The sequence below is a fragment of the Rhinolophus hipposideros genome, assembly GCF_964194185.1.
Source record: "Rhinolophus hipposideros genome assembly, chromosome: 13".
NCBI lineage: Eukaryota > Metazoa > Chordata > Mammalia > Chiroptera > Rhinolophidae > Rhinolophus > Rhinolophus hipposideros.
Window position 1 is genome coordinate 48,246,909 of NC_138059.1, and position 26,564 is coordinate 48,273,472.

General features: G+C 38.2%; 1 protein-coding gene across 7 annotated transcripts in view; it reads left to right on the forward strand.

Moving 5' to 3' along the window:
* SNTG1 (syntrophin gamma 1) overlaps positions 1-26,564 on the forward strand; it is an 894,682-nt gene that overhangs the window by 380,620 nt on the left and 487,498 nt on the right. For 6 of the 7 annotated variants that reach the window (XM_081070081.1, XM_081070082.1, XM_081070080.1 and 3 more), the window contains 2 exons: positions 8,391-8,444; positions 18,270-18,404. In XM_081070081.1, coding sequence (XP_080926207.1) covers positions 8,418-8,444; positions 18,270-18,404 — 162 coding nt within the window. In that variant the 5' untranslated portion in view covers positions 8,391-8,417. The remainder of the gene's footprint in view (positions 1-8,390; positions 8,445-18,269; positions 18,405-26,564) is intronic. The other variant, XM_081070086.1, reaches the window with a different exon arrangement.

The window sequence follows — 26,564 nt, forward strand, 5'->3', positions numbered from 1 at the left end:
GTTGTGATATAAAGGTTTATTATTTTAATTAATCCTATGTTACATGATTAGATGATAAGGGAATAAGAGAGGAAAGCAAACAAAGATATTTGAAATGCATATGGTACATACTCACAAAAAAATTCCTAACAAAATGAGTAAGAAATACTCGCACAACTACAGTCCTCATTTCTGAAACTGAACACATCATCATAGGTGGTACGTATAACTATCTTCTTCCACTATCTGTTGTACATTCCTTTAACATCAACAAGCACCTCAGCTGGCCATGTTTCTTTATCTCATGCTGTGATCCAAAATTTTATTCTCACCTTTGAGAATAAAGGTCCGTTGGTGTGTGGAAGCAGCTCTGTATTAATTGAGATTCTTTCGCTTTTCCTTGATTTAATCACAGGACATGGGGGCAATACTAAGAGAAGCCATAAGGTATCTCCTGTATTCTATACATACACTGAATTACTTCCATTGTGGAACAGCAATCCAGTTTCTCTTGGTAGTTGGGATCAATAAAGTAACAAGCAAAGCAACTCCTTCTTTGCTTGTTGATTCTGAGTCATGAGGAGTTCAAAGTGGTTGAGTGGCAGTCTTAACTTTCATTTCAATGAAATAATTGTGTCTCTTGATGGAAGCACTTCTTCCTTTGGAATGAAGATCTCTAGACCAGCACAGCACAAAGTCAGAGGAATAATAAAAATTTTGCTACTGAGTATGGGCAATAGTGAGTGGTACCATTCCACTTCATCCCTTGATTCTTGAACCTGTGAATCCTGTCTATGGGAGAAACAGCACCATATATTGGATGCTTATTCAAAGCATGTGAGTATATAGCTTTCTGGAGAACTTTACCCCACACTGCAAGATATTGCCATGTAGCTAACACTGCAACTGAGCCTTCAAAAGGCCATTATACTCTTCTGTCAAATGAACTGCTGCTGAATGGTGGAGAATATGGTAAGACCAATAAATTCCATAAGCATGGGCCTATTCCCCACTTCATTTGCTGCTGAATTCCTTGATCAGTGGCAATGCTGTATGAAATACATAACAATGAATAAGAAATTCTGTTAAGTCCATGGATTGCAGTTTTAATCAAAGCATTCCATATCAGAAAGGCAAATCTGTATCCAAAGTGTTTACTTCAGTATTAACAAAACATTGTGCCTTCCAAAATAGAAGTAGTCCAATATAATCAACCTGTCATCAAGTAGCTGGTTAACCATTCCAGGGTATGGTGCTATTAATATATTGTATTCAATATTGATTTCTACTGCTGGAGGATTCGTTACTGGGCAGTAACTGTAATGAAGTTGGCCTTGGTGTGTGGAAGCCCAGGTTGCTGAGCTCATGAATGAATAGCCTCCATCCCTGCCCCCAGTGCCAGCTTATTTGTTTGTCCATTGGGCAATGACAGAGTGGATGGGGCTAATTGGTAGCTACAGAACAGATCTTCCTGTTCACTTGACTTTTATAATCTTCCTCTGCCTAACTCACCCTTTTGTAAGCATTTGCATGGGACACAAATATCTTTATGTTTTTGTCCATATAATAATATTGGTTCATTAATTTTTACAAATGTGTCCTACCAATGTGTGGGGACAGAACCCCAGAGAGCAGTTTCCAGGCTCTCAGCCTCACATGGAGGGGTGCTGGCTCAGGTAGTAGATGGCCGTCAGCTGTGGCTACTTGACCATCAGCTATAACCATTGATCTATTGGCCACTAATATAACTGCCGCGGCTACGTTAGGGAATCGAGGAGAGTCGAGGGAAGTCAGAGAGTTAGTCGGTTGGCAGAAAGGCAGATAGCAGGTCGCATGTCATGTGCATCCAGACTCCAGTGAGACTATAGTGGTATGACTCCCCTACCTATGTCTCCGTGGGTGTTCCTTTTTGGCCTAACCACATCCTGCATTCTTATGTGGGGAGTGGGAGATGAGACCCCGCATGACACCCTGCATGACATATGGTGTAGTGAGCAGGGTCTCCCGCATGACACATGGCCCAGCAAGCAGGGTAACCATTCTCTAATGGAGTGGCTCACTGCTGCGGTACGCACAGTATAGGGATAGGCTGGCGAGCTGTGAGTCAATGGCAGTCATATACGGAACTTACGCACATCCGTGAAATGGGTATGAGACATGCTATTTTTAACCTTAACATGCAGGGGCTGGATGACAAGCTTTTTACAGCCAGCATGAGAGATCTGGTTTTGGATACTGCACCTGCGAGTGCTTTTGGATCCTTGGTTGCTATTCTTACACCCTATGTAGGGCGACAGATCCATGAAGTTACAACTGCCATGGCCACCCTAGGGGATGTTGAAAGCCGGAGGCGAAGGAAGTTAAGATAGGATGTCCGAACAGTTGAGACCTGGAAGGCCAAATCAAAAGTAAAGGGGCAAGGTCGCGGGCCTCAGAAGGTAACATGCACACAGATGTGGCATGATCTCATGGCAGCAGGGGTCAATCGGGAGAAAATAGACCAACAACCCAATGCACTCTTGTTGGAACTTTGGAAACAGTTGCACCCAGAACAGCAATTCCAGAGAAGCCTAAAGGAGAAGTCTGGGAAAGAGCTACCTGTGTCCTTCTAGGACTTCATGTGGCCGCTTGAGGCCGAATCCTTTCAGCTTGATTAGGGGTAAGGCCAAGGTACCCGGTCAGAGGGGATGAGCAGGGACCAGAAGCCCCATGTGGAACTGTCCATACATTGGTCCCCTTATATTGTACAGAGGGTTTTCGCCCTAGTGGACACTGGCACAGACTGCAGTCTTGTTTATGAGAACCCAGAACTGTTTCCTGTGTCAGCAATCTGCATTGATGGCTACCGGGGAAAGACTGACTGTAATAGCTGTTTCCTTACCACTGGGTTAGGAAGGCTTCCCCCTCGTACCTACAAGGTTTATGTCTCCCCTGTTCTGGAGTATATTCTAAGGGTGAATATGCTACATGGCCTCAGTTTACAGACGTCGGTAGGAGAGTTCCATCTCCAGATCTGGGTGGCGAAAGTGGTGACATGCCGGCATGCTCACCACCTTCCTCAAGTGTTGGTACTACCCTGGCGTGTGGTTACAGTGTGACAGTACCACCTGCCAGGAGGGCAGGAGGAGATTGGTCGTGCAATATTGGAATTGGAGAAGGCACATATTGTGAGGCCAATGCACAATCCCTTTAACTCCCTAGTATGGCAGGTCAAGAAGCCAGATGGGAACTGCCGAATGACTGTGGACTACAGGGAGTTAAGGTGATGCTACATTTGCATGCAGCAGTACCTTCAATACACGATTTGATAGATCATCTGACTGTCCGCCTGGGAACATACCACTATGTAGTGGACTTGGCCAATGCTTTTTTCTCAATTGACATTGCACCTGAGTGTCAAGAGTAGTTTGCTTTTACTTGGGATGGGCTGCAGTGGACTTTTCAAGTCCTTTTGCAAGGATACTTGTGCAGCCGTACTATCTGCCACGGGCTCGTGGCCCAGGATTTGGCACAGTGGGATCGCCCATGGTCTGTGGCTTTGTTTCATTATGTTGATGATATTCTATTAACATCAGATTCTCTTTCTGATTTAGAGCAAGCAGCTCCCTCTCTTCTCAGCCACCTGAAGTCATGAGGCTGAGCAGTGAATGAGGAAAAGGTCCAAGGCCCTGGCTTATCCATCAAGTTTTTGGGTGTTGTGTGGTCGGGTAAGACAAAGGTTATACCTGAGGCAATTATTGATAAGATACAAGCCTTTCCCCAGCCTACCAACGTCTCCCAACTGCAGACATATTTGGGTCTGCTAGGATATTGGCGGGCGTTTGCACCCCATTTAGCACAAATGGCAAGGCCCTTGTACAATATGATAAAAAAGGGGGCCTCATGGGATTGGACAGAGGCTATAGAGCAAGGCTTCGTTGCCACAAAATGGGCAGTGCAGCAGGCACAGTCTCTGTAAGTAGTGGACCCCGGCCGCTCATTTGAACTTGATGTTCACGTAACCCAAGAGGGGTATGGATGGGGCCTCTGACAACGGCAGGAATGTCTCCGGTTGCCAGTGGGATTTTGGTCCCAATTATGGAAAGGAGCAGAGATCTGCTACTCTCTAATAGAGAAACAGCTGGCCGCTGTGTATGCAGCCCTAGTGGCCACAGAAGCCATCACAGGAACGGCACGGGTGTTTGTTCGAACAACCTATCCTGTCCAGGGGTGGGTCCGTACGTGGACCCAGGAACCCAAAACTGGGGTGGCACAGACCACCACCCTCACCAAGTGGGGTGCCTACTTGGAGCAATGTAGCACCCTTAGCTCAAGCCCTTTGAGCACAGAGCTACAACAGGTCCTGGGGCTTGTGGAGCTTGTAGCCCAGGCTGAACCAAGCACTCTGCCTAGAGGGGAGGACTTGGAGACATCGCCCTACATAGAAGGACAGTCCCCAATACCTGAGGATGCCTGTTTTAACAATGATTCTAACCGAGGGGCTGTAGCTGTTTGGACGGCTATTGGTGTGCAGCCCAAAACAGACACCATTTGGTTTGATACTGGGACGGGCCAGAGTAGCCAGTGGGCTGAATTTCGGACTGTGTGGATGGTAATCAGCCATGAGCCCGGGCCCCCAGTTATTTGTACTGACAGCTGGGCGGTGTTCTGGGGCCTAACGTTGTGGTTCCCTACATAAAAACACCAAAACTGGTTGGTAGGACACTGTCCACTGTGGGGTCAAGCCATGTGGCAGGACCTCTAGGACCTAGGGCAGAGAAAGGAGGAGACCCTAATGCATGTCACAGGTCACTCCCCCTTAGTGTCTCCAGGTAACGATGAAGCAGATGCCCTAGGATGGGTCCGATGGTTAGAACGGGCCCCTGCCACTGATGTGGCCCATTGGCTGCATAGGAAATTGCAGCACGCTGGAAGCTGAACCATGTGGCAGGTGAGCAGACGTTGGGGTCTCATGGGACCCCTTTGAAATGGCAGGAGATAGCAGATGCCTGCTTTGAGAGTGCCGTCTGTGCTCAGGACAGCCCCCAAAGGTGGAGTCTCCCCTGGGAGACACAGCAGATTACATGAGGGAGGGTGTCCCTCACTCGCTGGCAAGTGGATTACATTGGACCCCTGCCTAAGGCCCGCAATGTGCTATATGCATTTACAGCAGTGGACACTGCTACAGGGTTGATCTTTGCTTGGCCATGTCCGGCTGTGGATCAGCGGCATACAGTGGTTGCTCTTACACAGCTGTGCACCCTGTATGGTCACCCCCAAGTCATTGAAAGTGACAGGGGTACCCATTTTACGGGGCAAGAAGTACAGCACTGGGCTGCCAGGATGGACGTGCAATGGTTGTTTCATGCTCCGTATAACCCACAAGCAGCTGGCATGATTGAACACTATAATGGCCTTTTGAAGCAAGGTCTTCGGGTGTCAAAACACCCTCCCATGATGCGTGACTGGGCGTCGCGTCTATGGGACGTCCTGAGAGTCCTGAATGAGAGACCACGGAAGGGAGGGCCCGCACCAGTAGAAGCTCTGCTACATCTAACGGCCACTCCCATTCAATTACAAGTTACCACCAGTGAGACTATGTTAAAGCCAGGCTATGGCAGAAATGGAAACATTTTGCTGCCAGCACCCTCATGCTTGAAAGCAGGGGAACGACAGCAATGGACTTCGACCTGGAAGGTCAAAAGCCCCCACTGTTTATGGTTGGACCTGATAGCCCCACAGGGTGCCGGTTTGACTCATGATTTGCAAGTGACTCCAGGGCTGGTGGCTGAGTGGCCACTGCAAGTGACTGTAGTATACGGAGGTCCCGATACCGGGATGATTTTGCAGGGAACCTATATGCTCTCACTATGGCCTATTATGGGGTCCCCTGTTCTGTTACATATGGAAACTGTGCAAGGGACTCCAAGCACTGCCATAAAGGTCTGGCACCACACCGGGAAAGGTGCCAGTGGCAGCGACCTTCCTTTCCCAGGACAAAAAACTAGCGTGTATCCTCCCAGATGGAAGGGATTTGCCATTGTTGGCTCCTAACACTACTGTTTCTTTTTGTCCGTAGGTGCCGTTAGGCTAATATGGCATAGGGACCCTCGCGGAAGATGCTTATCGCATAGATTGTGAGGCAAGATCCTGTAGGGGTGGAGTGTGGGGACAGAGCCCCAGAAAGCAGTATCCAGGCTCTCGGCCTCATGTGGAGTGGTGCTAGCTCAGGTAGTAGATGGCTGTCAGCTGTGGCTAGTTTGCCATCAGCTGTAACCATTGAGCCATTGGACACTAATATAACTGCTGCGGCTACATTGGGGAGTCGAGGAGAGTCGAGGGAAGTCAGAGAGTTGGTCAGTTGGCAGAAAAGCAGATAGCAGGTCGCAAGTCTTGCGCATCCAGCCTCCAGTGAGACTATAGTGGTATGACTCCCCTACCTATGGCTCCGTGGGGGTTCCTTTTTGGCCTAGCCACTTCCTGCGTTCTTATGGGGTGAGTGGGAGATGAGACCCCGCATGACACCCTGCACGACACAATGTTAAGATGTTAATAATAGAAGGAAAAATGTGGAATATATGTAAACTGTGCTATTTTATAATGTTTCTGTAAATCTAAGACTATTTCAACACAAAAATTTATATAAAAAGTCTCAGAAAATAATAAAATATGGAACAGTGTTTGGTTTAGTTTTTAAATTTATGATCATTGAAAATAGTTTTATTATAGCTATATAATTTATGTTATGCAGTAATTAAGTTATTTTGACTCTCATACTAATTCTTTTTCTGAATGAACACCTGATACTGTTATCTAATTTTTTGATGAAAAATGATGGCAGATTAAGCAAAAAAAGGACATGTTAAAAATGGTAGAAGGTGTAGATACAGCCTCTACTCAAATATGTCATATTATTAAGAAATAATGACATTTTAAAAATGAATACATGAAAATTAAAATCAGTATATGAAACTAATTATGATATTAAGTTTAGAAAGGTAGGATAAATATCCTCATATATTTTCTCTTTTTCCTTTTTAGTAGCATAAAAATTATTCTAGAGATAGGATGTTTCTATGTAATCAATAAATTCTGAAATACTACTTTTATAGTAAAGGAATAGGCTTATGTCAAAGTTGTAGAGAAAATATTTAGTTTTTTCTAATTCAATCTTTAAGAGCAATTTTAAAAAATAATTATTAAACTAATGGAAAATTTCTTATAGATACCATAATATAATGTAGTTTATATTATCAAATAATAATTTTATTAACCAATTGCTCTTTTATTTGCTAATGACTTATTGTTACCTAACTTCACTATGATCAGCCTCCTTATACATTCCAATAAAATGAACCCAGGGTCACAACTCTTAAGACTTACTTAGGGAAAATAGTCAATTTGTGGCATGTTCAGTCACTATTGAAAATGGTCAATCTCCTTTCTTTCAAAAGAAATAGTAGTAATTTGGTGACAGCATAATGAACATTTTACTCTATTTCACCCACACATACTTGTTCATTAATATCACACAACAGAAAATGATTAAAAAGGACAAAATAGTTTACTGTTTCAAAGACTGAGAGCGGGAGTAATTTTGAGATATATGAAGTCTTCTTTTGGAATTGAATTCACCATACATTTTACTTTGAAGTCTCATTTACCTAAACCATTATATTTTGGTATGCATTTTTTCTAGTGTTAGGGTCTCAATTTTCTATGATAACTCTTAGTTCTATTAAGCTCATCATATAATTAAGACTCTCTAATAATATTTAAAAAAAACCTAGGTGCATTTATATGCATTTAAGTCTATGTCTTCAATTTAGGTATTATAGTGACCATAACATGAATCTGTATTATATATTTTGTACATTGAATTTATCTTAATATTATTCATTCTGATAAATAGCTTGTTTCCTTATATCACACTGTTTTATGAATAAAATTTCAAGTTCCAGAGAGAATTATTCATGGATGTAGCTTTTCAATTAAAAAACAGAAAGATTAGTCAACTTCTTTTCAAGAGATAACCACATGAAAGCCAATTTTTAATTACTCCTTTTGAGTTTCATTCCCAGTTGCCAACTCAGGTTTTAAAATGAATGTCAGTAAAGAGCTGACACTTAGACAAGTGGTTAATTATATTATAAATCAAGTCTGAATGCTTAGCAGAATAGAGTGTGGAAATGCAGTCTCAATCACACTGAACGATGGCAGTGTGTTTATATTTCACAAAAGCAGGGATTCAGACCATTTCATCTCTTCCTTTGTCTCTCTTTATTATACCCTGGGAGTTATTTTTTGGTACAGGTGACCATAAACACTGTTGGCCCACAGGAACTGCTTCATAATTTTCTTACGCTTTATCAGTGTTCTTCTCTCTTGTACTCGATGCTGTCTTGATAGCTTACCATTTTCTGTCTTTTCAGACGACATCCTTTGCAGCGCCATAGCACATGGATTTCAGGACTGCCTGTGAGGAGGTAGGTTAAGTGGCTTTCTACTTTTCAAATAAGAATAACAGGTAGAAACAGGAAACACTTGGCCCTCCTTTATATTAGTGGAATGCTGCTTTTAGTGGAGGAATGAGTGAGCGGTCCATTTTATTTACAGAATATGATATCCCTTTCTGCAAGATTAGAAAGCCAAAGAGTGCCTGGGAAGTCCCAGATATTCACCCTTCTGTTAAGAAGTAGATGGGAGTTTATGTGGTTTGACTAAATTGCCCTTCTCCAAAAAAGTATTGAATGCATAATTTCAGGTAGTAAAAGGGTTGGAAGTACTTCTTTCCACATAAATGTTTATAAATTAGAAGACATTTAAGGTCTTTTTCAGCACTAAAATTCTATGACTTTATGATTCCAATATTATTTAAGTATTTCAATAATTAAGTATTAATATATGGCAATTCAGATTCTCTGTAGAACTGTCATCATACTTCAGTATGACTTACAGTTGTGCATTGCTCTTTCAAAGATATTAAAGTTCATTCAAGTGTACAGTAAAAAGTGCGTGGATTTGAGCCCCTAGGGAATTGTACCTATTCTATTTTAGAAAGAAAGTATATGTTTTTTACTAAACATGGGACACTAAAAGCATTGTAATTTCCTTCTTTGGGCAAAATACAAATATTCATAGGTTAAAATATTTCACATTTGTTGAAAAGGTATAAAATATTTTTGTTGTGTATAAATAGCCCAAGAAAAAGCAACCACAACTAGATTACCTATGATAGAGTTAAAAAGCAACCAACAAAACCTTCAGTTATTAATATTTGTGAAGATTGTTTCTTTAATAATGAAATGTCATGTGTTTAAAATCTTGCAAAAATATCTTCTTTAAAAAATATTTGTCACAGTTCATTCATAAAAAATATTTGTCACAGTTCATTAAGTTCTTTTAGAAAATCAATAAGTTGTGTTTTTATATTTTTGATACTTACACGTCTTATCGTAGTTTTTGTTTACAAACCTCTCGTGAGCACTGAATACTATAAAGTTATAGTATATAATTTATTCCTCCTTTTAATTTAACTTCTATCAATTCATATGTATAAAATAAATTAATGTTTTAAAAGCTTAAATTTAGAAGAACAAATTTAATCCTGTTCTACATCTAGGTTTAAATGTAGAGTTTCCTTGTGGGGACAGAGTCCCAGAGAGCAGTTTCCAGTCTCTCGGCCTCGCGTGGGGAAGTGCTGGCTCAGGTAGTGAATGACCATGAACTGTGATTGGTTGGCCCTCAGCTGTAACTGGTTAGCCAATTGGCTACTGATGTAACTGCGGGGCTGTGTTGACTGGTTGGTTGGCAGGCAGAGAAGTGAATGGCAGACTGCGGATAGTGTTGCTACTACTGTGTGTGTCTCGCCCAGCTGCCAGAGAGAATATAGTGGTATGACTCCACTATCTATGGCTCCGTGGATGTTCTTTTTTGGCCTAGCCATATCCTGCGTTCTTATGTGGGGAGCAGGACCAGAGGCCCCGCAGGCCACCACCCACGACAATCATACTCAATCGAATGTAATAAGTCTGTTATTTCTGTCAAAGTGTTATGTAATGCACTCATTGAAACAAGGGATATTTCTGTAAATGAGACACAAATGAAACACATGACATTCATGGGGTAGAGATAGTGGCCACATGCTATTTTGACAAATGGTTTACCTTAGACTCCAAAGGCTCACATAGGTTGATTTCCCAGACTTCTTTTTTTTTTTTTAACAAAATTATTTTGACTCATTGATTTGGACTATATATCAAATTCTATACATAGAGGATTTATTTTACAATGGTACAACTATTGTGATTGTCTTACCCTTACTTCTGTAGTAGTAGTGGGTTCCTGCTCTCTTGCAATGAGCCCTTTGAGAATCTATACTTTTTTAGACTGTCCCCACATGGAATCGAACATTCTCAGAACTGCTCAGCAAGAGTACCCATGTATCTTCCACATGATGGGTGGATTGGCAGGAATTCAAAACCATAGTATTCTCTGAAGATGATCAAATGACCTTCAAACTGGAACACAGTCAGTGAGTTTGCCTGAAATTTACAGTCTCAGAATATTTAAGGATTCATAAAGATAATTTAGCTTAACTCTGTCATTTTGCAGATGAGGAAATTGAAAGATTTTACAAAATGTTGAGTGCCATTTAATTAGCTAAAAACAAAAACATAATTTGTAGCTTGGAGTCTAAGTTTGGGCCTCTTTCTAAAGTACTACATTGCTGGAGATTATATCACAGTCAATATATATTAAATATTTTTTTTTCTTGACTGCTAATAAATTATTAAAAATGAAAATCTCATATCCATATTCATCAGACAAATCAAGCTAGAATATTACAGTGCTGATGCCAGGAAATGTGTTCTTTGAAACACAATAGAACTATGCCCAGATAAGTTCCATTTAAAACATCTTTACTTTCTAATACAGATTTTTTTAAAAGAGAGGTTTAATTATTATTTAAGAAAGTTTTTCTCTTAAAAATAAAATCTTGCAATCATTTAAAGAAACTGAGACTTAGAAGTCTGACAATATGCAAAAAATGAAGGTAGAGTATACAATTGGAACAAATAAAAAATCTGCAATTTAGAGGAAAAAGTATATGTATAGTCAGGCATAATTATTGATTTATCTGCTTTTTAAAGTTTCATCAAAATAACTATGTATTCAGTAAGTCAATTTTCTATCTCTAGTTTAGGTTTTCCTCATATTTTATTTTCATATCTATGTTCTTTAAAATATAATCTACGTCTTTGTGATGATTATGAAAATACATATTTCTCTATAACTGAAATTTAAAATTTAATAATTAATTCACATTAATTTGTTCTATAGAACAAATTAAATTATATTTGGCAAACAAATTATAGAAATTCTGAGTATACTAGTTTCTTGTAGTTTGTATTTTCTTACAACTGATATTGCAAATTACATATTTCAAGATTAAAGGAACACAGATTTTAAAATTTCCAGAACAAATAGTTTGTGTTCTATCAATAAAAAATAAGTGATAGTCAACTTTTTAAACTTCCAAAGGTACTAAGTTTAAGCGAAGCATAAATCCCTAATAAGTTTAAAAGTGAGGCTTGGTTTTTAAAACAAAGAATAAATTGATGCAAATATATAAACATATTGCACTGATTTACAGAAAATAAGTCAATACCTAGATATTTAAAAGTATTATTTCTTAAGTAATTAAGACACATTTTCTTTTAATGTTTCTCTAAGCAAATGATCTTGATTTTGTAAAATCCAGCTGCAATATAGGGTTATCCATCAGCTACAAGAAAACAACATTTGAACTTATATAATTTTTTATAAATCAACCTTTTAAAATTTCAATTTTATATATTTTTTAGAGTTAGCATAATATATTTATATATTACTATAGCACATACAAGGAATGACAATTAAGTTCGCGAACTCATCCTAGAAAATACCTAGCTATACCTCCTTACTGAATATCTCTACAGTACCTTCAAAGTACTCCACTTGGAAAGCTATGCACCCATGCCAGTGTCTAGTCTACACTTCAAAGCAATTTTGGAACTCTTTCTGCAATGGCCATCAGAGCTGTCATCATATTTCTCTTGATTCCTGAATGTCATCAAAATGTTTTCTTTTCTATATACTATCTTCAGTTAAAGAAGTCATTGGGGGTCAGCAGATCAGGTGAGTAGTGAGGGTGTTCCAATACAGTTATTTGTTTACTGGCTAAAAACTCCATCACAGACAGTGCCGTGTGAGCTGGTGCATTGTAGTGATGCAAGAGCCATGAATTGTTGACGAAAAGTTCAGGTTGTCTAACTTTTTCACTCAGCCTTTTCAGCACTTCCAAGTAATAAACTTGGTTAACTGTTTGTCCATTTGGTACAAATTCATAATGAATAATCCTTCTGATATCAAAAATGTTTAGCAACATCATTTTGACTCTTGGTTTGGACTGATGGAACTTTTTTGGTCATGGTGAATTGGCTGACTTTCACTGTGAGCTTTGACACTTTGTGTCAGGGTCAAATTGGTACACCCATGTTTCATCACCAGTGATAACATGGCCCAAAGCATCATCTTACCTCTCTGAAAGGTCTTGGCAAACTTCAACTCTCCTTTGCTTTTGTTCATTGGTGAGCTCTTTCGGGACCATTTTTGTATACACCTTTCTCATGCCAAGATTTTCAGTTATGATTTTCCTAACTGTTTCTCTATCAATATTTACTTGGTCTGCGATGCTTCTCACAGTCAGCGGACAATTTTGATGCACAACTTGATGAATTTTTGCAATGTTTTCGTAGGTTCTGCTTGTTACTGGCTGTCCTGACCTCTCTTTATCAGTGACGCATTCTCTCCTCTCAGAAACACATTTCAATCCCTTTGTACAACTGCCATTTTCTTCATAGCATTATCCCCATAAACTAACATGTCCCCTCTTGCCAAGATTAACAATAAATTTAATGTTTGTTGCTCCAATTCAAGCTCGTTCTCGTGACGGCACACAAAAACACAAAACAACAATAATGAACGCCACTCAGCAAGACACTTCCTCATAGAACACAGCTGTGAGACACTGATAAATCAAGGTTATGAAATCTTACTGAGCTATTTGTACAGTGCTGCCAATGTAAGTGCACCATAGCAAGTTCGTGAACTTAAATGGACTGTGTATATTTCTGGACTCATGTGAGATGTATACAGAGTCAAAAAAGTTTGAAGAAAGATGATTGTTGTGTTAATAAAGAGTAGATGAGTATAGATGTTAAGTTTATACTAAAATGTGGGGTCAATAATTACTAGGTAATTCTTTTATTTTTAAACAATCTGGACGCACAGATCTCTCAGGACTTTGTGGTGGGCTGTTTTAGGTTCTTCTGCACTAGTGGCCACTATCATGGTCCTGTTTTCCATTCTTACTCCTGAAACAATGAAGAGGGACAAGTGTCTGTAGATCAAGCCGCTCCCCATATCTGACAGTGTCCTATACTCCCTTAGTAGCATGTCTTTGACAGGAAAATCAGCTGTTGGTTCCAGAGTGGGCTTTTACTCATTTTATTTTCCCTCTAGCAATCATTGCTTTGATACATGAAGAACAGCTAGTTTAAGATGAGGTCCTTCTCAGAATTTTTGCACTCCTATAGGAGATTCTTGGTGACCAAATGCTACCTGGGGAAAGACACCAATAGCCAGGTGGCTGTATACAGGCAGATTGGAGGAGACATCCTCAAGTAAACTCTGCCTGAGGGAAATCCAAGAGAGTGGTTAAGAGTGCAGAATCTGGGGGTGGCTGGTTAGCTCAGTTTGTTAGATTGTGGTGCTAATAGCATCAAGGTTGCTGTTTCGATCTCTGAATGGACCACAATGAGCTGTGCCCTCCTAAAAAGTAATTGAAAAGAGCACAGAACCTGGAGCCCAGCAGCCAGAGTTCAGATCCTGACTCCCACTCATCTCTGCTCCTCTCTTCCTGTCCAATCAATGAGACTGGTTGCACTGGGTTGTTGGGAGAGTAAAAAATTAATATTTCTGGATACACAATAAGCTCTATATTAGTGTTTATTAAACAACAAGTAAATGAAATACATGACCACATTTCATTAGTGATGATACAGTACAGCAATTCTGCTCTGAATCAGGAGAGTGCCCTCAAATGGATTTTATCCATTTTCTTTCATCTACTACAGCAGCTCTGAATTTAATGCAATTGTTTACCAGTCCCTAATATTCCCAGCTCAAGGTTTACTTTTCTATCAACAAAAACTATGTTTGAACTTTACAAATTCCTATCAATCTTCTACTCTGCTATAATAAATGTTTTTATAAAACATATATGTAAATGCATTATTTCACTGCTGTGATTTTGTTAAGACATCTCCATTACCTTCAAATACCTGGCACATCACACAAGGGCCTTGCCCCATCTCCTCCTCTCCTGGCACTTCTCCCTAGGCCCCTGATGAATCACAGAGAATCAGCATTAGGGATGCATTCTTGTGCTTCTGTATTCTTGAATCATATAAACTAAGCATTCTCATGCTTTTCCATATCTTTACTTCTTTTTCCATCTTGAATAAAATAACTTTTGCCGTCTTAAATTATCATTTCCTCAACTGATTTTTTTCAAGACAAACAACACATTTTTCTACTTATAAAGCCCATTTAGCATTCCATTCTGTCAAGAATATCCCATTCCTCTCTCCATGTTGCTCCCATATCAGATATCACATTGCATCTTATATATAAGGTCTGACAATTAAGTATGCAAACATGTTGAAATAATGTTGCTAACTCTTTTTGATAATCGAGGGATTATTCATTATGAATTTGTACCAACTGGACAAACAGTTAACCAAGTTTACTATTTGAGAGTGCTGAAAAGGCTGAGTGAGAAAGTTAGACAACCTGAACTTTGCGTCAAAAATTCATGGCTCTTGCATTACAACAATGCACCAGCTCACATAGCACTGTCTGTAAGGTAGTTTTTAGCCAGTAAACAAACAACTATATTGGAACACACTCCCTACTCACCTAATCTGACCCCCAATGACTTATTTCTTAACACGAAGATAAAAGAAATATTAAAAGGAAGACATTTTGATGACATTCAGAACATCAAGGTGTAATATGAGGACATCTCTGATGGCCATTGCAGAAAAAGAGTTCCAAAATTGCTTTGAAGGGTGGACCACGTGCTGACATTGGAGCATAGCTTCCCAAGAAGAGTACTTTGAAGGTGACTGTAGAGATATTCAGCAATGAGTTATGTAGTACTTTTTCTAGGATGAGTTTGTGAACTTAATTGTCAGACCCCGTATGTATATTTTTGAAAGTAGGAATATGCTGAGGTCAGAGACTATCGTATAATTCATATCTGGCTCTGTTAATGTTATAAAATATTTGCAAATTGATGCATGTGTGGGATTTTAAATGTACTTTCTTGTACACAAACTGCATTTTCGTAATGGAATATATCTAACATCTGTAATTTCTGCAACATGCCACACACACACACACACACACACACACACACACACACACACACACAGGAAACCCCCAAATAACACAGCACTCCTATAACACGGTTTTGCTCTAACATGGTTTGAGAATTGTGGAAAATCCTCATACAACACGGCACCCTAGAACAGGGTTTCGCTCTAAACGGTTTGAGAATTAGAGAAATCCCCAAACAACATGGAGCATAATAAAAGCTTTTAAGAGGAAACGATATCTCATTTGAAATTAGGGAAATCCCCGAACAATATGGAATGTAATAAAAGCTTAGTAGTGATGACAAAGAAAACATTATTTAATACATAGTAATAAGTTATAATTTTGGTGAAAATTGCTTTAATAAATATATTTCTAATTATAAAAATATAATAATATATATTTTTTTAATTTTTGGAACCTAACCTCCTTTTTCGTACTACTGTGTTTCCCTGAAAACAAGACCTAGCCAGACAATCCGCTCTAATGCGTCTTTTGGAGCAAAACTTAATATAAGACCCAGTCTTATATTAGGTAAGACCCAGTTTTATATTATAGTAAAATAAGACCAGATCTTATGTTAATTTTTGCTCCAAAAGAAGAATTAGAGCTGATTGTCTGGCTAGGTCTTATTTTCAGGAAAACATGGTAGTTCTTTATTTCGTATAACACGGATTTGCATAACACAAAGTTTTCAGGAACCCCAAAACTGTGTTATGTGGGGGTTGCCTGTATATGTAATATATATATTTCATTCTAATAAAAAGCTGCCCCATTCTTTCATTAACTCAAAACCAAAACATGAGTTCAGAGCCCGTATTTTGTTTATAGACAACTATCTAATAATTAGGGACATTTTAATTTTACACATTATTTGAATGTTGAATGAATGAAGATTGAACACATTTGAAATGTGATGAGAGAAGCCTCATAATTGTTTAGTCATTTAAACTTTCCCTGGGTGATCTTTTATATCTTTTTGATGTTTAACAATAGTGTATTTATGGGTTCTTTCATCCTACAAGTTGAGCAGCTCTGCCATTACACTTCTGGGGGAAAAACACCAAATGAAAAACTAGCAAATGAGGCCAATTCTATTCACCTGGCTTTGATGTTGTTTTATACCCCTTTCTGCCCCCTGCCACCTCAGAGCATCCTAATATTGGCTCCTAGCCAAGATCACATTATAAGCACAAGAAACTCATGTGAAAATGTAGAAAATTGTGTTCTGTGTTAAGGAAAATATAACTTGGTGTGGCTGAAATATTTTTGTCCTTTAGACATATCCACTGGAGTTCTGGTCTAGAATAGATTAATTAGTGGTGCCTGCTGTGCACCAGTCTCAGAGGAGTTAAGAATATCATCCTTGCTCCAAAAAAAGCTTGTTTTTCCTTAAAATATATCATAACCCTTGCAAAATAATTATAAAGTATAATGTCATGTGTGATGGAGGGTACAATGGTATGTATTAGCATATACAAGTAGGTTAAAGCAGTTTACTGAAAGAGTTATCTTTGGAGGTTGCCTTATCTAAGTGTATGCTCATCAACATTATGGAACATTTCTTTAAAGAAAAAAAATCTTAGCAATCCACATGTAAATTTCTATTTCAAGACAGAAGAAAAGCCTGATATTATTTGACTGGGATGTTGTGTTCATTAAATGCTAAGGATATATTAATATATGTATTTCTATGAGCAAATAGATCCCTTTATCTAAATTAAGAATAGTTCAATAATATTAAATAAAAATATGATTGCCAAATTAGTCATTATTCCTGTTGACTTGTTGGTTCAGAATCACATCCGGAGATTGCATTCTGTCTCGAAATAATTTCTTTTTATATCTCCGACAAAAGGAAATATTAAGTGTAGTTGCTAGGGAGAATGTGCCCATTTATCTGGATGATACTATAACACTGACATGCTTCGGGAGTGACAAGATTCATGGACTTCTCTAGTGATTACTAAGCTTCTGATTTAAAGCCATATAGTACAAGTTCAGAAGTCTTTTTGCACAGGTTGTTTCACAATTCCCAGAGGTGTGAAGCAAAAACAGTGGATTGGGAATCAAAAATCATGGGTCTCAAACCAGGCTCTGTTTTTAATTAACTGTATTAATTTAGGCAGTCCAGGTCGCCTCTTGTATCCTTGTTCCTCCATCTGTATAAAGTGTGTGTGTGTGTGTGTGTGTGTGTGTGTGTGTGTGTGTATGTTGGCAACTAGAAATGATTAAATAGTGGAGGTTAGAGAAGATGATAAGTAGGTATGTTTTCAGATTTAAAATTCTATAATAGAGACAAGAGTAATTTAGTGGTTGCCTATGCTTGAGGGGTAGGCTGGGGAGATGGTGGTAATAGATTTCTTTTTGGAGTAATGAAAATGTTCTGAAATTATAGTAATGGCTGCACAACTTTTAATTTACTGAAAAATATTTAATTGTACACTCTAAAGGGTTGAATTGTATAAAATGTAAATCGTATCTCAACAAAGCTGTATCTCAATACAAAATTTTATATATAGAAAAGTAGTAAACAAAATTTTCATTTTTTTCAAATATGGTGTACAAACTATGCTCCTTATTTTCCAAATATTTATGTGGATTTTCTGACATAATCTCTATTATCTGCGACCTGGGTGTCTACTTTATGTGACATGGTTATCTTTTTGTCTGTACCTACATTAAGTATTGTTTCAGACTTATCAGAGTGCATTACCCCTAGTTCTTAAGTGTTATTCATCATGTTTTACAGTAAATACACCATACAATTATAATCTATAAGTATAATTATTTTCTCTGTCTTTTATTTTTCTTTTTCCTGTCTGAAGACAAAGACAGGGATTTGTCTGCTGCAGGATGGTAATCAGGAGCCTTTCAAAGTTCGGCTGCACCTAGCCAAAGATATTTTGATGATCCAGGAACAAGATGTGATATGTGTGTCTGGTGAGCCTTTCTATTCTGGTGTAAGTAGATTTTACTTCTGTTGAAGATTTTAGTTTTTTGTTTGTCTTTTGGTTTTTCATTAAAATGCTTAAAATTTATTCATCTATTTTACTTTTACAGTCTAGTCAATCACCCTGCATATAATTTTTGTCTACATTATTAAGTAAGCAGTGTCTTTGTATAAGTACCCGTACCTGAGTCCACAGCCACATATTTTGTGTCCAGTTCTAGTTTGGTGTCTCATTGACTTCTAGTTGTCTATATGTGATTGGAGTGACACCCGTCTTTTCTGATCATGAGAGATTGGTTGTATTCTACCTTTTCACACAGAGGATTAACATGACAGTTTTTCCTGACCTGATCTTCTCTCACACGTTGAACTTCTGGAGGTAGTGCAAAGGTGGAGCCCAGTTCTTGGCATCTAGGAAGCATAAGGCTTAAGGTCACTGAACTCAGTCTTTCTTTTCTTTTTTTTTTCTTTTATGTCTTTACACCAGTGGTTTTACATCAGGGGGCTTTGCATGAATAATTCTATGGACCTCGTTGATAGACTTATGCTTGAGTGTTGTAGCATGTTCTATCTAATGCTCTAAGCAGTAGACATAGTACCATGCTGCTATTCTAACCTCATAAATGATCAAACTCATTGGTCTGCTAACTAACACTGAAGTACCACGGTGGAAGATATTTTAGGTAAAATTAGATTAAATTCAACAAAACACTTTTATAATAAAACAGAACAATTTTAATTTGTCATTTTTTGTATAATAACATTAAAGACATCATTGTAACAGTGTTGCTATATGTGATTTCAGAAGAAAATTATAACAAGTATCAAACAGTTGCTTTCATGGATTCCCCAGACATTCGTAGCTATTTAGCAGGAAGATTTCTTAATTTTTTAAAATTGAAGTTTATTTGGGTGACAATTGTTAGTAAAGTTACATAGATTTCAGGTGTACAATTATGTATTACATCATCTATAAATCCCATTGTGTATTCACCACCCAGAGTCAGTTCTTCTTCCATCACCATATATTTGATCCCCTTTACCCTCATCTACCACCCACCCACCTCCCCTTACCCTCTGGTAACCACTAAACTATAGTCTGTGTCTATGAGTTTTTGTTTCTCATTTGTTTGTCTTGTTCTTTTGTTGATATTGGTTTATATACCACATATCAGTGAAATCATAGGGTTCTCTGCTTTTTCTGTCTGACTTATTTCACTTAGCATTATAATCTCAAGATCCATTCATGTTGTCACAAATGGTCCTATTTCGTTTTTTCTTACCGCCGAATAGTATTCCATTGTGTATATATACCACAACTTCTTTATCCATTCATCTATCGAAGGACATTTTGGTTGTTTCCATGTCTTGGCCACCGTAAATAAAGCTGCAATGAATGTTGGAGCACACGTGTCTTTATGGATAAATGTTTTCAGATTTTTTGGGTAGATACCCAGGGGATCGACTGATGGGTCATATGGTAATTCTATTCTTAATTTTTTGAGGAACCTCCACGCTGCCTTCCATAGGGGCTGCGTCTGTCTGCATTTCCACCAACAGTGTATGAATGTTCCTTTTTCTCCACAACCTCTCCACCACTTGTTCCTATTTGTCTTGTTGATGATAGCCATTCTGACTCGGGTGAGGTGATATCTCATTGTGGTTTTTATTTGCATTTCTCTGATGATTAGTGATGTTGAGCATTTTCTCATATGTCTGTTTGCCATTTGTAAGTCCTCTTTGGAGAAATGTCTCTTCAGGTCCTCTGTCCATTTTTCAATTGGGTTGTTTGTTTTTTTTGTTGTTGAGTTGCATGAGTTCATTGTATATTTTGGATATTAGCCCCTTATCAGAGGCACTGTTTGCAAATATCTCCCATTCAGTTGGTTGCTTTTTTATTTTATCGATGGTTTCTTTTGCTGTGCAGAAGCTTTTAAGTTTGATGTAGTCCCATTCATTTATTTTAGCTTTTACTTCCTTTGCCTTTGGAGTCAAATTCATAAAACGCTCTTTGAACCCAAGGTCCATAAGTTTAGTACCTATGTTTTCTTCTATGCAGTTTATTGTTTCAGGTCTTATGCTTAAGTCTTTGATCCATTTTGAATTAATTTTGGTATATGGTGACAGTAGCAGTCCAGTTTCATTCTTTTGCACGTGGCTTTCCAATTCTGCCAGCACCATTTATTGAAAAGGCTGTCTTTTCTCCATTGTATGTTTTTTGCTTCTTTCAAAAACTATCTGTCTCTATTTATGTGGTTTTATTTCTGGGTTCTCAATTCTATTCCATTGGTCTACATGTCCGTTTTTCTGCCAATACCAAGCTGTTTGATTATTGTTTCCCTGTAGTACAAGATAAAGTCAGGGAGTGTGATACCTTCAGCATTGTTCTTTTTTCTTAAGATTGCCTTGACTATTTGGGGGGTTTTTGTAGTTCAAAACCAATCTGATGATTTTTTGTTCTATTTCTTTTAAAAAATGCCATTGGGATTTTGATGGGTATTGTATTAAAACTGTATATTGCTTTAAATTATATGGCCATTTTTACTATGCTGATTCTTCCAATCCACGAGCATGGAATGTCTTTCCATTTTTTTGTGTCTTCAATTTCTTTTAAAAATGTGTTGTAGTTTTCAGCATATTAGGTTGGAGTCAGTATGCTGAGAGTAGGAAGTTTAGGGTTCCTGTAATATTTTGGATATAGATCAGTTCTACTAGAAGGGGAAGGGATCCTGCTAGCGTATAAAATAGGAAATAAAGTCCTGCATTTAGTCGTTCTGTCTGGTTCCCCCATTGGGTGATGATGATTAGGGTAGGTAGAAGTGTAGCTTCAAAGAGGATATAAAATAAAATTAGTTCAGTAGCGGTGAATGTTATAATTAGGAATATTGTAGTAGGATCAGTATGGTTATGAATAGTTTTTTTTTGGTTTAGTGACTCGTTGGCTAGGTGATGTTGGCTGGCAATTAATATCAGTGGAAAGAGTCAGGTGGTTAATATGAGTAGAGGTGTTGAGAGAGAGTCAAAGAAGAAGACTAAAGAAGAATTTAGGCTGTTGTTGGTGGATTGGTTTAGTATTGGTAGGCTTAGTAGGCTAATTATTAGGCTGTACACTGTAGGGTTGATTCAGATTATAGTGCGCTTTGATATTCACACGAAAGGGATTAGTATAGTTGTAGGGACAATGATTTTTAGTATTGGAGTAGGTTGAGGTTTTGTACATGAACAACAACATATTAGATACTATAACAAGCAGGGATAAGCCTAGGGTGGCTTCACAAGCTGCGAATACTAGTAGTACAGTTTGTATTATGCTTGATGTGGTTAAATGTGTGTTTAGGATTATTACTGTTACTATGATGAACATTGATAATATTATACCTTCTAGGCACAGGAGTGAGGATATTAGATGGGATGGGTACAATAGCAGGCCTAGTAGGGAGACTGTGAAGGCTAATATGGTGTTTATGTAGACTATGGCCACTTGATAATTATGAGTATATTCATAATTTAATGAGTCAAAATCATTTGTTTTATTTAAACTAATTGTCATTATTTGGTTCATTCTAGTCTTTTTGGGATCATCTGTAGGCTAGGCTGATAGCTAACAGGGAGATTAGGAGTAGGGATGTGGTAAGCATGACTTTCAGATTACTGGCTTGGGATGCTCATGGTAGGGGCAAGAGGAGAGCAATTTCTAGGTCAAACAGCAGGAATGCAATAGCCACTAGGAAAAAATTTCATGGAGAAGGACAGGTGGGCAGATCCTATGGGGTCAAATCCGCATTCGTAAGGACTTGACTTTTCTGAGTAGACATTAGTCTGTGGGAGTCAAAATGCGATAGTTACAAGTAATAGACCTAGGAAAGTATTTGTCAGAAGGGTTAATATAAAGTTTATTATTCTTTTTCGGGGTTTACACATCCTTGGTTAAGTTTATTCCTAGGTATTTTATTCCTTTTGCTGCAGTTGCAAAGGAATTTTTTTATTATTATTATTTATTTTTCTGGGATTTCATTGTTAGTATATAGGAATGCAATGGACTTTTGTACATTGATTTTGTAGCCAGCAACTTTACTGTATTCATTGAATGTTTTTAATAGCTTTTTGGTGGAATCTTTAGGGTTTTTTATATATAGCATCATGTCATCTGCAAAGACTGACAATTTAACTTCTTCATTCCCAATTTGTATACCTTTTGTTTCTTTCTCTTGCCTGCTGTCTCTGGCGAGGACTTCCAACACTATGTTGAAAAGCAGAGGTGATAGGGGACAGCCCTGTTGTGTTCCTGAACGTAGAGCAAAGAGCTTCAGTTTTTCACCATTAATTATGAGATTAGCTGAGGGCTTGTCATATATGGCCTTTATTATGTTAAGGTATTTTTCTTCTGTACCTATTTTATTAAGTGTTTTACTCATAAATGGATGTTGTATCTTTTCAAATGCTTTTTCTGCATCAATTGATAGAATCATATGATTTTTGTCCTTTGTTTTGTTTATGTGATATATCACCTTGATGGAATTGCGTATGCTGAACCATCGTTGTTCCCCTGGGATGAAACCCACTTGGTTGTGATGAATAATGTTTTTAATGCATTGTTGCTTTCGATTTGCTAGAATTTTGATTAGGATTTTTGTATCTGTATTCATCAGACATATTGGTCTGTAGTTCTCTCTTTTTGTGTTGTCCTTACCAGGTTTTGGTGTCAGGGTAATGTAAGTCTCATAAAATGAGTTAGTGAGTACTGCCTTTTCTTCAATTTTTTGAAAGAGTTTGAGCGGGATTGGTATTAGATCCTCTTTGAAGATTTGGTAGAATTCACTAGTGAAGCCGTATGGTCCCAGACTTTTGCTTTTGGGAAGGTTTTGGATGACTGATTCAATTTCCTCTACTTCCTAAGAAGGCTATTTCATTCGTAATTCTTCTATTGAGTTCTTAATCTCCAGAAATTCTATTTGGTTCTTTTTTAAAATTTCATTCTTTTTGGTAAAATGCTCATGTTCTTCTTTGATTGTGTTACGGAGTTCATGAAACTGCCTTTTTGTGTTTTCTTATAACTCATTGAGTTTTTTCAGAACTGCAATCTAAAATTCTCTGTCATTTAAGTCACACATTTCCGTATCTTTAAGTTAATTTTCTGGAGACTCTTCACTTTCTTTCTAAGCTGTCTTGTTGCCTTGGTTATTCATAGCAATTCATGATTTATTATTTCTATTCCTAGACATCTACAGGAGTGCATTCTGCAACAGGTGGTTAGGAAGAGGTCTTTCTTTTGATTTGCACTTCATGTTGGTAGAATGTTTTATTTTCTCTGCGACTACAGCCTTATGTTCTCTCTCACACTGTTGTTTTATGTTTTTTCTGCACTATTCCAGCTTCTCAGACAATTGGGGGGATTCCCTGGAAAGCAGGCTTCTCCTCTGTTAATAGTTTGCCTGGGTCGTAGGGTATCGTGTCCTTTTGGGGATGCGGAGAGCCTTTGAATTTCCAAAGCTTTTTCTGCACCAGATTCAGAGCCCGTCTGTTTCAGCAGTTCTTTTTACTCCTGTATGGATCCTCAAGAAAAGATGGTGACAGGGGCGGGGTGAGTTGTGAGAGGTGGCCCAGGGCAATGGCAGCGACCACCACCGCAGCCGGTCCTTCTTCCACAGTTCCCTCCCCTTTGCCAGAACTAGTTGGGCTGCAAATCTGTGTCTATGGATAATTGTTCTCAGAACTGAAAATATTCTGTTCTTTTGATCTAACACTGCTACTGTTCCACTTCTAGCACTGGGCAGGTGGGGTCGGGTGAGCTCTGGAGGATAGAGAGGGGTGGCTAGGCTCAGTGCCTAAGGCTTCTCTTCTCTGCTCAGCAGTGAGGGCTTAAACCCCTATTTTCAGCCATCTTCCTTCAGTCTTTGCTCCAAGGTCTCTGCCATGAGCGTTGGGTTCAGCCATGTTATGTGCTGTCCCCTCAGCCCTGTGGGCCATAAACAGAGCTCTAGTAGTCCGAGTTCTTCCCTCTCCCACAGTTGCAGTATTTCCAGGATGCAGCAAGATCTGAGCACTGAGCTACTTCTGCGTCCTGAACCCTCGCGGCTCGTTCTTCGCACTTCTCCCTTCTTCCCTCCCCTGCTTGCACAATATGCCCACCTTTAAGTGAATTCAGTAGTGAGCCGCTTTGTGTTGCCTGTCTACTCTCCAGGGAGTCCTTTGTGGAGTTTTAGTTTTTCAATTTGTTGTAAATTCTACGGGAGATTTCCAGAGGCTCACCTCATGCCACTATTTTGAAAAAATCCCCAGCAGGAAGATATCATTTGTAGCTTATTAACAGGCCTACCTTGGAGTGTTTGTTTATTTTTTTGTTTGTTTTTAAAATTAGTTTCAGGTGAACAAAACAATGTACTTGTTAGATAATACACCCCTCACAAAGTGATAACTCCCCTCCCCCAATCTACTACTCGTCTGACATCATATATAGCTGTTAAAATTCCATAGACTCTATTCCCTATGCTGTACTCCACATCCTGGACTGCTGTGATCAGGCATCCACACCATCCATGAAGTGGTCTCTCTAATAAGACAAGTGTCCATGGGATACCTTACAAAATCTTTACAACATTATTAATTATGTTCCCCTAACTGTCTTTGTTGTCTCCTTGGCAATCTTGTGGTTACCGACTGTGCTTTCTAATCCCCTCATCTTCTCCTTCATCCCCACCTCCCTCCCATCTACCAAACCTCAGTTTTTTTCTCTATATCTCTGAGACTGTTTCTGATTAGCTTTTTCATTTCTTTTATTCTTTAGATTCCACATACAAGTGAGATCATACGGTATTTGTCTTTATCTGTCTGATTTATTTCACTTAGTATAATGTTCTCTAGGTCCATCCACATGGTTGCAAATTGTAAGATTTCATTCTTCTTTATGACCCAGCAATTCCAGTCTTAGGTATCTATCCAGAGAAATCCAAAACACTAATTCCAAAAAATATATGCACCCCTATGTTTATCTTGAAGTGTTTTGTTGGTGGTGAATAATTCTGAACTTTCCACCTCACTTCCCACTAATATCCTATGGGAGTCACATAGGTCCTACATCAATATGTCCTTGCTAACTAAAATAATGGACATTTTGCAGTATTCTTGGGTCACAGACCATTTAAATCATCCTGAATCACCAGTCTTGCTGTTAAGGCTGATTACATTGTTCCCATGGGGTTGCTCTTTATTTCTTTCAATTAGGAAAAGAATAGTGCCCTTCCTTCTTTCCTTCCTTCCTTCCTTCCTTCCTTCCTTCCTTCCTTCCTTCCTGCCTGCCTGCCTGCCTGCCTGCCTGCCTTCCTTCCTTTCTTCCTTCCTTCCTTCCTTCCTTCCTTCCTTCCTTCCTTCCTTCCTTCCTTCCTTCCTTCCTTCCTTTCTTCCTTCCTTCCTTTTCTTTATTTCGTTTATTTTACTGAAGAACTATGTTTCATATAACTCTCTGGAATCAAATATTACACAGATCAGTACGATTTTGTAATTTGTAAAATTCATTATTTCAACATTGAAATATTTTTTTTAAGTTTTGTGGTCAAAATACATAATACATAGACCTAATCTCTCTTTTGAAAAGAGTGCTAGAAGGAACTCAAACAGAATTAAGGAGAAATATCCTATAATGATGTCAGCAAATGCAAAAATAAGAAATTGGCAAAACTTGACACACATTTATAAGAAATACTTTCTGCAAAGTATAAATGAGGTGGAACTTCTGTGAGTACTAATATTTTATTTAACATTAAATATTGTCTCTGAGTTTGAAAGCAAGTCAAGGATCATCAATTGCCTCATTTCTACTCAATATTGTTTTGGTCATACAGCAAGTCAGGAATGGAAATAAACAGCATAATAATTGGAAAGAGTTAAAATGGTATTATTTTAGATGTCATAATGATGTACATAAAAAACCCTAAGGAATAAAATAAAAATAAAAATAGAATATCATGTAAATTTAGCAAGGTCGCTGGAAATAACAGCCAAGTCCAAAGTTAATTGTGTGTCTATAATTTGTAACAAACAAAATAAAAATGCAATTCACAATATATCAAAGATATCTCTTCAGAATAAATGTAATAAAATGTATATAAAGCTTCTACCTTGAAAACTACAAAACTGTGATGAAGAAAATGAAGATAAGTAAACAAATAAATGT